This window comes from Balaenoptera acutorostrata, chromosome 12 (genome assembly GCF_949987535.1).
Source record: "Balaenoptera acutorostrata chromosome 12, mBalAcu1.1, whole genome shotgun sequence".
NCBI classification, from domain to species: domain Eukaryota; kingdom Metazoa; phylum Chordata; class Mammalia; order Artiodactyla; family Balaenopteridae; genus Balaenoptera; species Balaenoptera acutorostrata.
Genome location: NC_080075.1, coordinates 35,548,805 through 35,559,115, shown reverse-complemented (window position 1 = coordinate 35,559,115; position 10,311 = coordinate 35,548,805). Strand labels below are relative to the sequence as shown.

General features: G+C 41.9%; 1 protein-coding gene across 1 annotated transcript; it reads left to right on the top strand.

Moving 5' to 3' along the window:
• Positions 1-74: 74 nt before the first annotated feature.
• Positions 75-10,040, top strand: PNO1 (partner of NOB1 homolog). Its single transcript, XM_028168426.2, has 7 exons — positions 75-355; positions 590-739; positions 3,362-3,445; positions 3,638-3,698; positions 3,935-4,052; positions 8,506-8,576; positions 9,266-10,040. The coding sequence occupies exons 1-7, from the start codon at positions 149-151 to the stop codon at positions 9,331-9,333; spliced, it is 759 nt and encodes a 252-aa protein (XP_028024227.2). The 5' UTR covers positions 75-148; the 3' UTR covers positions 9,334-10,040.
• The last annotated feature ends 271 nt before the right edge of the window (positions 10,041-10,311 follow it).

The window sequence follows — 10,311 nt, the reverse complement described above, 5'->3', positions numbered from 1 at the left end:
TCAGGTCCCCTGAATGGGACTTCTTAGGAAAGGGGGCGGAGCCCTAGGGCTGGTTGGCGAAGGCTGGGTCCTGCGAGGCGCGCCTGCGCCGTACAGTCCCGCACGTGTTCAAGCCTCAAGCTTCCGCTGGCGCTGGAGTTTCTTGAGGATGCAAACCGAGATGGAGGCACAGAGACCCTTGGCCGAGGCCGGCTTCACCCAGGTCACCCGAAAAGGTGGCCGGCGGGCGAAGAAACGGCAGGCTGAGCAGCTGTCCGCGCCGGAGGAGGGCGGGGACGCGTCCCGCATGGACACCGAGGAGGCCCGGCCCGCCAAGAGGCCCTTCTTCCCGCCCCTCTCCGGGGACGGGTTTCTGGTACTGGCGGGGACCGAGGGACAGGAACGGGGCAGGGGCCAGAGGCGGGTCAGGACGGTGGGTTCTGGGTGATGTTGAAACTTCTTCTGGCTTGAAGCTCTTAGAGAGGTGATTCTCCTGATGTTTAATTCGTTCAGTTAAAGGAGGCTTTTTGATAATCAGCTGTTGTTTCATATCTCCACCCACCCCCTATTCCTCCAGACAACTCCTGAGTTGTGTTTTCTTGTATCATAGGGTGGGAAAGAAGAAACCAGAAAAATTCCAGTCCCAGCTAACAGATACACTCCCTTAAAAGAGAACTGGATGAAGATATTTACTCCTATTGTGGAGCATTTGGGACTTCAGATACGCTTTAACTTGAAATCGAGGAATATAGAAATCAGGGTGAGGATAATATTAACCATTTTCAAATATACTGCGGTTTCTCTTTTCTACGGGGATGAAAAAGCATGAATAGACTTTCCTTAATGAGGCTTATTTTGTAGAATGATTTTCTTCCAGTTTTCTAATATATTTTAGTGTTTGAACCTCTCAAATGCCTTCAAAATCTGCATACAACACAATTATTAGTTGAATTCATAAGTTCGGACTGAGATCATACTAAATAAAATACCAGCTGTGTCTTAAAAGACTTTTAATAACGTTCTGTTTTAATTGAGAAAAGGCTTAGTAAAGAGGTTGCCATAAACGGAAGTATTTAAATAAGCAACCAAAGTACTTGCTGCAGTACAGGTGCTATATATTTTAGTGGTATTTTTTTTTAAAAAGCTATTATTTTAAGAATAAGTGTAAATTATGTATAAATGTGTTTACTTATTCATTTGTTCATTCCATGATGTCAGTCTAGGAGTTAGACAAAATTAGTAAACTTAGGGGTTTTTTGGTTTTTTTTAAATTATGTATTTATTTATTTTTGGCCGTGTTGGGTCTTCGTTGCTGCGTGCGGACTTTCTCTAGTTGCAACGAGCGGGGGCTACTCTTCGTTGAGGTGCGCGGGCTGCTCACTGTGGTGGCTTCTCTTGTTGGGGAGCATGGGCTCTAGGCACGCGGGCTTCAGTAGTTGTGGCGCACGGGCTCAGTAGTTATGGCTCGCGGGCTCTAGAGTGCAGGCTCAGTAGTTGTGGCTCACGGGCTTAGTTGCTCCGCGGCATGTGGGATCTTCCCAGACCAGGGCTCGAACCCCTGTCCCTTGCACTGACAGGCAGATTCCTAACCACTGCGCCACCAGGGAAGCCAGGGGGTTTTTTTCAGGCTGCCAATTTTGTATCAAAATCAGTGACCAGAAGTAATTATGTCTTCCTTTTTAACGATTCATTATCAGGACTGGTATAGACTCATCTCTCTTGAAGGACTAGAATAATGGAATAAAGCAAAGAGGCACTGGTCTAAATAGTTGGCAAAGTTTAAAATACAGAACTTGACAGTAGAATTCCTCTTTGTTCCCATTGGCACTTTCATTCAGGTTTTTATGGCTTTCCGCCAAAACCTCTTGTTTGCTTATAAGTTTCCTTTACCTCATTGCTTTAAACCTCCTTTCACCACTCTGTCCTCTATGCCAGAGCCAGATTAATTTTCTCAGACTACACTGGTTTTATTGATATCTTGGTATCTTCAGTATTTCTGAAAGATAAAAGTTTTTGACTGAATCTGCCTTTCAAGTAGGAGTCTCATTCCCAAGTTCTCTCACCATCTCTTTGAACATTTTTCTGTCCGTCATTATGGATGGATTTGCTCTCTGAAGGCCCTCTCCTCCCTACTCCCTTTTTCTTCCTCAGTTTCATCATCTTTCAGGGTCTAGCTCAAGTTCTTTCTCCTTTACCATCAGTCCATTTTTCAATCTTGTCTTCAGGGCCTAAACGTTTATTGTGCTTAACTGTCTTATGAATTTCAGCACCATCAATTTGGATTCCACTGACATTTTTTGATACTGCTTTGTGCCAGACACATAGCGGTGTTTGGCAGGCACTACGTCATTTTGGTCTTCAAGACAGCCCTGTGAGTTAGATGACATACCCCATCTAACAGATGTGAGGAAACTTGCCAAGGAGTTTCTTGGCCAAAGTCATTAATGCTAGTAGGGACTCTTCCATTCCAACCTCCTTATTTTACAGATGAGAAAACTTAAGACCTAGGGCATTCATGGGACTTGCCTAAAGTCACATATAGAATTGCGACTGGGGTCTAGTTTTAAATGTGCCGTTACACAGCCCTGTATGTTTCAAATTTGTCAAATACGTGGTCTCCTCAACTCGATTGTGAGTCTGTGTGGGGGAGGAGAAATGATGGTTTTGGAATCAGATCTGTGTTCAAATCTTATTTTTTCACTTTTTGGTACTTGATTTTCCTCAAATATAAAGCTATTTATCTTACTTAAATTTAGGTTGACATGACGATTAGAGCTATAGTGTGTCAAGCACCTTTGTAGTACACCTTTGTAGTACACATCATTTACAGGGATGGGCATTTTATGAATAGCACCTATATCTGTGATTATCGAATAAACTCTTTGAGGGCAGGATCCCTGCTTAAACCATTCTTGGTAATTAGTACTAGAGTTGTTGCTTTGGGAAAGAAACATCAGCACAGGAATGATGGCTGAAGTCAGGAGATTAGATCAGGACTCCCAGGGAGACTGCATTGAAGGAGAAGAGAAGAGGACCAGCTTGGGTGGAGATGGGCCGAGGATGGAGGTCCTTCAGAATGGGAGCCATTGGGGGAATCTTGCTGGTAACTCCAGAGTCAGATCAGCCTTGGAGTACAGTCAGTCATTTGACAGTCTTCAGGGGGCACTGCCCAGTTCTGGAGTTAGCAAAGTTTTGTTTTGAAAATTAAACACGATACTTATCTCACCAAAAACTGGGTCATAGAGAATATATTGGGGAAGAGTGGTGGTGAAGGAAATTATAATAATTGGAAAGGTCAACCCTAGTAGTTTGTTAGAATATTATCTTTTTCATTCCGAGCTATAATTTGTGCTCCCTACCCTACCTTTTTTTTTTTTAACAGACTTGTAAAGAAACCAAAGATGTTAGCGCTCTGACAAAAGCAGCTGATTTTGTGAAAGCCTTTCTTCTTGGGTTTCAGGTAGAGGTGAGTGATTTCATGATATCTGAAATGGGGGCTCGGAAAATACGCCATATGACAGTTTTGATGGATTTGGGCTTTTTTTTGTTTGTTTTTTAATTTGAGTGTTGTAGTTCTACAATTTATGAGAGTTAGCTTAACACTCATTCGCAGGTGCCTGAATGGAAGAGCTTCACAGTATGTATTTCTGTATTGTAGGACGCACTTGCCCTCATTAGGTTGGATGACCTCTTCCTAGAGTCTTTTGAAATTACAGATGGTGAGTGTATGGTGGTTTTTTCACATGAACTACTGGGTGGTACTTTTGTATTGCTTTGTCTCGTACCTGAGTCTCAGCTTTCCAGTCACATCAGTTGAGTCGCATTATTAGCAGCTCTTTCAAAAATGCGTGTTTTGTGTCTTTCAGTAGGGAAATTTGGCTAATGATTAAACTTCCCATGGAAGTGGGTGATGCTGGGATGGCTTCCCTCCTGAGGTCTTGCTTTTCTCATTTAGTTAAGCCCTTAAAGGGAGACCACCTGTCAAGGGCAATAGGAAGAATCGCTGGCAAAGGAGGAAAAACCAAATTCACCATCGAGAATGTGACACGGACGCGGATAGTTTTAGCTGATGTGTAAGTATGTGATCTTGAGAAAATTATTGTCATAATTTATAGTTGATCGTTTGCTGGTTTCAAGAAGTGATAAAGATTGTATTTAATGTATAACATAGCCACTAAATCTTTGTCAGGATATGGTTCTGGATGAATAGTTACCTACTTTGAAAACAGATTTAGTTGAGAAAATCTTAGATATTATAGCTTTTTTCTCAATTAGTAATGAAGGAAATGTTTAGAATCACTGTTAAAAGAAATTATATGACAGGTGAAGATTGAAATAGTATCTCAGGAGAATCTATTAAATCAATAGAGGAGAGCAAGGAGTGTGTTGAATGCCATCATGAGGCTTTCCTTTAAAAAAGAAAAACATAAGTGTATATACACACACATGCACGTATATGTAAAGGCCTTTCATAAAAGGAAGGTGAGCATTGCACATTGTGGGAAAAACTAGAGAGCAGTTATATGTGAACATCAATAAGATGATACAGGCTTAAAATAAGGGTGCAGGAAGTCAAGCTGGGATTACCCTTCCATGCCGGAGGTTGAAGCCGCTCTGTCGCCAGCTCGGGGTTACTGGCAGATGGCGCAGAGATTATATAATGCCGTGAAGTTGGGAAACGAAGCAGTTGACTGAGAGGAGCAGGGACCTGCCTACTGCTAAATCCAGAAATAATTTTATTTAAAATCATCTCATCTTTGCTCTGAACCAAGGGGCTCACCATTATTTTCGAATCTGAATTTTAGACTGTTTTTCATACTGTAAATAGGAAACTATTAACACTACATTGGTGGCCCTGTTTACCTGAAGACAGGTGTGTTATAATTTTGACCTTTTATGACTTGAGCCTGGAGTTGGGACCACGGAGCCATGGGAAAAGCTCTTTTGAACTAGAAATTTCAAAAATTGAAATGTTTACCATGCTTTAAAATATCATAAACAGCCCTAAAAGTTTTTGTTAGTTTAGAAATTTTAAAATGTAACTGATTTGCTAGTCCAATTATGGTTAACAAATCATATTAAGTTTATAATTTATAAATGTATCAGTGTATTTCTAAGGGTTAACTTAAAATTTACTCATTGAACTAATTTTTTAAACAGCTGTATTACAGTATGGTTTACATACAATTAAAGTCACCTGTTTTAGGTATATAATAATACCATGGGTTTTTGGCAAATACTCTGCAGTCCTGTGATCCCACCGCGCTCATTTCCATCACCCCAAAAGTTCCTTGTGCATCTTTTCAGCCCCTCCCAATTCCCAGGCAATCACTCATCTCCTTTCTGTCACTATGGTTTTGCCTTTTCTCGAAATTCATATATAGGTGGAAATACACAATATGTAGTCTTTGTTACATGGCTTCTTTTAATTAGCGTGTTGTTTCAAGTTTCTCCATTTTGTTGGGGGTTAGTAGTAGGTTTTTTTCAGTGCCAAGTACTGGCAAAGAAATGTACTGTCTTGCAGTTTTTGCTGTAAATAGGCTAACTGGAATCCACATGTTCAACAATTTATATTAGTTGTGATACAGCCATAAGATGGACTGTTATGCACCCATAAATGTTATTTTTGATGAGTTGCTGAAAACCTGGCAAAGATCTCAGTAGGATGTGAACAAAATATGAAACTGAAAACCATTTGTTCCAGATACATTCAGGATATCGAATGGGAAAGAATGTTGCCTATGTGTCCTGAGACCTGTATGCCATTCCAACTACTGCCCCATTGCTTTGGTTGTTTTAGCAGCAAAACTACTCACGCTGTATGTATCCTTGCTTCTGTACCTCCTCATCTTTCATGCTGTACTTCACAGAATTTTGTTTTTATCGAAGTTACACATACACATACTTTAAAAAAATTCCTCCTGTCTGCTTCCATTTCCCCCTCCTCTGAGGGAGGAAATTTCAGGTCTTCAAGTTCAGCTAGCTAATTTGTAAAAATTATTTTTCCTCTGTATTTCCAAATATCTTTGTATAGCAGCTTAATTTTTTCCCCTCAGATTCACTGTTGCTTTTCTCCTGTGAAAGATGAAGATTTCTCTTTTGGACTTCCCCACCTCCGCCCGCATGCTCAACCTTTCCAGCGGTCCCGTTTGCTTACCCCTCCCTCTACACTGTGGGTTTGGTTCGACTCAAGCTCAGTGTTACCTGAGCATGAAATCGGTGCTCAGGGTATTAACAGCTGAGCCAGGTGGTGTACTGTGGTTACTTTATGTGTCCTCTGCAACTTTGCTGTCACGTGAAGAAATAATTCTTATGTTTCTGTGTGCTTTCTCAACATTTCAGCGTACTAATTGAATAGAAAGCCATACATTGTCTGTATCTCCGCTTGGTGGACTCAGATGCATCAGACAGTTTAGAAATCTCTCCTGGAGCCTTCTGTTCCAGAAGCACTGCTGCCCTCTGCCTGGCACACAGCTGCCGTCCCGGCTCCTTCTTTCACCATTGCCCCTCTGGTGTTTGAATCCCTTGGTTCTTGGATTCTGTGTCCTGCGTCCTCCTTGTTTTGGTGGCGTAGGTAGTCCTGGAGCTCGCTTAGCACAGGAAGGACATTTTGTGAGATCTGGTTGGGAAGATGTCTTCTATTCTGGCCGAGCATACAAATCTGTTGTAAATCATTCTCATTCAGAATTCCTTCCTGCAAGTTCATCTTCTAATCCTTCTATTCAGTTTTCTTAACATCCTGTTGTTGATTCATGAGTGCCTGAAAATTGCTTTTCTAATCTCACTGGTTTCAGGGGTTTTTTGGTTTGTTTTTCTTCTTTTCTCCCTGCAGTTTCTGTTTCTGTACTGCTTTATTCCGCTTGCTGGTTGTGCCTTCTACTCTTTTGCACTGGATGCTTTCCTCGGATTCTGGTTCCTCAGTGTGGGCGTCATATGTTAAGAGTGGGGCCATAAGGAGCAGACTAGAAACCTGGGCTCGGGATGCTTGCGGGTGGGCTGGGGATGGGGGGCTGGTGGCCTGTCGGCTTCACTTAGGATGACTGCCAGGCTGTTTCTTTGGGGAAACCCTGATGTCGGTATCTTTAGTCGTTCCCATTGAGCAGGCCAGGTTCCCCAGAGAAGTATTCTCCAGTCTCTCTGCTGACAGACTTCTGGAGCCCAGTTACGGAAGACAGTTGGAAGTCTCACCGCCCATTGTGCAGACGTTTGCTTGACAGTGCCCCCGTTTTCGTCATGGTGCTCCTGCTTCCACTGTGCCTGGTGCCCCTGGCCCAGACCCCAGGTCTTTCACCTTCTGCAGTGAGCAGCCCCACCCCTTAATTTTACCAGAGTTACAGAGGGGTAGTAGGGTGGTTGTCTGGCTGCCCGGAGTGGGGAAGGAAACCTGGGGATCATCCTGAACAGACCTCAACTAATTCTCTTGTTTTTAGCCTCATTTTCACCCCAATTTCAGAAATGCCTGAGCCTGTGGAAGGGAGACGGTTCTGTTTGACGTCCCCCCCTGAAGATTTTGGTGTCAGTTTACTAAGTTTACTGATATTTTGGAAGATGGGCTCAGAAAAGCAAAATGCTATATTGTCAGTCTAATTTGAACCATTCAGCAAGGAATGCCCATTAAAAAGGTCTGGATGATCTTCAGAGAGTAGTGAAGAAATTTAAAGAATCTTAAATCTTTTTTTTTTTTTTTAATGTATTTTTATTTATTTATATTTGGCTGTGTTGGGTCTTCGTTGCTGCACGCAGGCTTTCTCTAGTTGCAGCGAGTGGGCTTCTCATTGCAGTGGCTTCTCTTGTTGCGGAGCACGGGCTCTAGGCACGCGGGCTTCAGTAGTTGTGGCACGCGGGCTCAGTAGTTGTGGCATGCGGGCTCTAGAGTGCAGATTCAGTAGTTGTGGCTCATGGACTTAGTTGCTCTGCGGCATGTGGGATCGTCCCGGGCCAGGGATCGAACCCACGTCCCCTGAATTGGCATGCGGATTCTTAACCACTGCACCACCAGGGAAGTCCCTAAATAATCTTTGGAAAGCTTTGCAGTTAAAATACAAATATGTTTTAACTAAGTACAGTATTATCTGCATCTGGGTACTTTAATATTCCCAGCTCTGCCAGTGTGTCATCTCGGACAGGTGTTTTGATTTCTCACGAACTTGTTTCCTCATATGTAAAGTGGGAATAACTTCTGCCTGATAAAGCTCATGCGAGGATGAAATGAGAACATGTATGTAAAGCCCTAGCGCATTGGAGAGCACTCAGTGGATAGGAGCCATTATTCACCAAGCGTCTTAAAGAACTGAGTTTTGTTTTTTAATTTTTCATGTCTTTCCCTCATAATTTTTTACTGGGATCTAATGCACTTATCATTCCCCTTCAGAGTGGTTTTCAGTATACTTACAGAGTTGTGCAACCATCACCACCACCTTTCTTTAGGCATCTGTGTCTATCATGAGTTTCCAGAGTTTCTGGATCATGGGACTTAGTGAAGGAAATGCTTTTTGTTGCTGACCTGTCTCACTTTATCTCTTGCAGGAAAGTTCACATCCTCGGTTCTTTCCAAAACATCAAGATGGCAAGAACTGCCCTCTGCAACCTCATCCTGGGTAACAGCAGTTTCTTCCTATGGTGTTTTCTCTGAAAGAAAAGAACAGGGAATTGAGGAACTCAGATCACATTTGCAGATCACTTTAGGGTCAGGGTGATGATAAAGGTAGCAAGCAGAAACTTGCTTGGGGGTTGGCAAATGTGGGCCCAGAGAGAAAGCAGGAATATTTTTGCTTGGATTCCATCTGCAAACCCGAGAGACAGGGTTTATTGGATGACACTGCTTACATCGTCACTGCGTCCCCTGATGAGGTGCAGTAGGGAGCCCTTCCAGGACAGCAGCAGCGTTGTTGCAGGTTCAGCCAAAAGGGAGCTGCTGGGTAGCGTCAGTCATCTTAATCGACCTACTTAGTCCCGTTTTCAAACCACGACGTACAGGCACTTATGCTCAGAGCCGTGGGTTGTAGCGCTCGCTCGGGAAATGTGTGGGATTCACCGCGGTGCCCAGGTCAGTTGTGCCCAGGTCTGACTGGTTGCTTTTCGAAACGTTTTGACAACTCGGTGTCTTTGGCTGTTAGGATTTAAAATGTTCTTTGGAGAATATTTATGTGGTTTCCTTTATGGTTCTTTTGTTAATTTAAGGTAGATCCAGTGGAACATGTCCCTGTCCTTTGTAGAGTTGCAGACCATTTTCCATGTAGCGTCTCTATGTATACGTGTGGATAAGCTTTTTTATTTTCTCCTGCAGGAAATCCTCCGTCAAAGGTTTATGGCAATATTCGTGCTGTGGCTAGCAGAGCGGCAGACCGATTCTGATTTCAAATCAGAGACTTCTTATCTTGTCTTTGAACTCTAGAGAAAAAGCCTTTCCCCTCTACAAGTGGTCACCAGACACCATGTGAAGAACTTTTCAGTCATGGATACCATTATTTATACTAGCACATTAAGTATAATTTATTTTTTCCATTTTAAATCACATGTAGATTTGCATAGTCTATAATCCTCTCATTTGGAGGGAAACTTAATTTAAAAAAACAGTTCTATATTAGCTTCTAATTTTTTGTTTATAAATTTATAAAAAGTTATTTCTTCTCTATGAGTTGTAATAAAAGAATTATCTCAGAAAACCTCTCTGACTTGTGACCCTTAATACTGGATGGTGTGTGAATATTTTAGATCCAGGTCATAAGCAGCAGTTTGGATATACTCTGTGAACCAAGGAAGGCTAATATTTGTACCTATTTTTGCAGTTTGTAAAATTAAAGACTACATCACAAGGTTGATGTGAGGAAAGAGTTTTATTTTTTAAATAAGTGTTTAATGAAAGCAGTCAGACATTACCAGTGTTTGGGTATACTTCTTCTAAGTAGTAAAGGTGAAATATGATAAAAGAATATTTCTACCCCTAAGAAAACTACTATATTCTGCAAATGTAATAGATTGTTTTAACAGGTGTCTGCCTAAATGTTCTGATTTATATTATGCATTTTTTAAATTAAAGGAACCCACTTCATTAAACTGTGTGACGTTATTCTCTTGTACATCTCTACAACCCTTGACCAGAACTTTAAACTTTGATGATAGGAGTATTAGAAAGTACATGTAAGAACTAGAAAAAGTGTTGTTTTTAAGTATTGCTATTAAGCTTTCTATTAGTTACATGTGCCACTGTCCCAAACTAGTTTGTACATTGCATTGGGATTAGATATACTTAATATTACAGTGGGAATCCAGTGGGAAATTGCTGGAAATGTCCCAGCAGTAATTTTTTTATCCTTTGGCAACACAACAGCA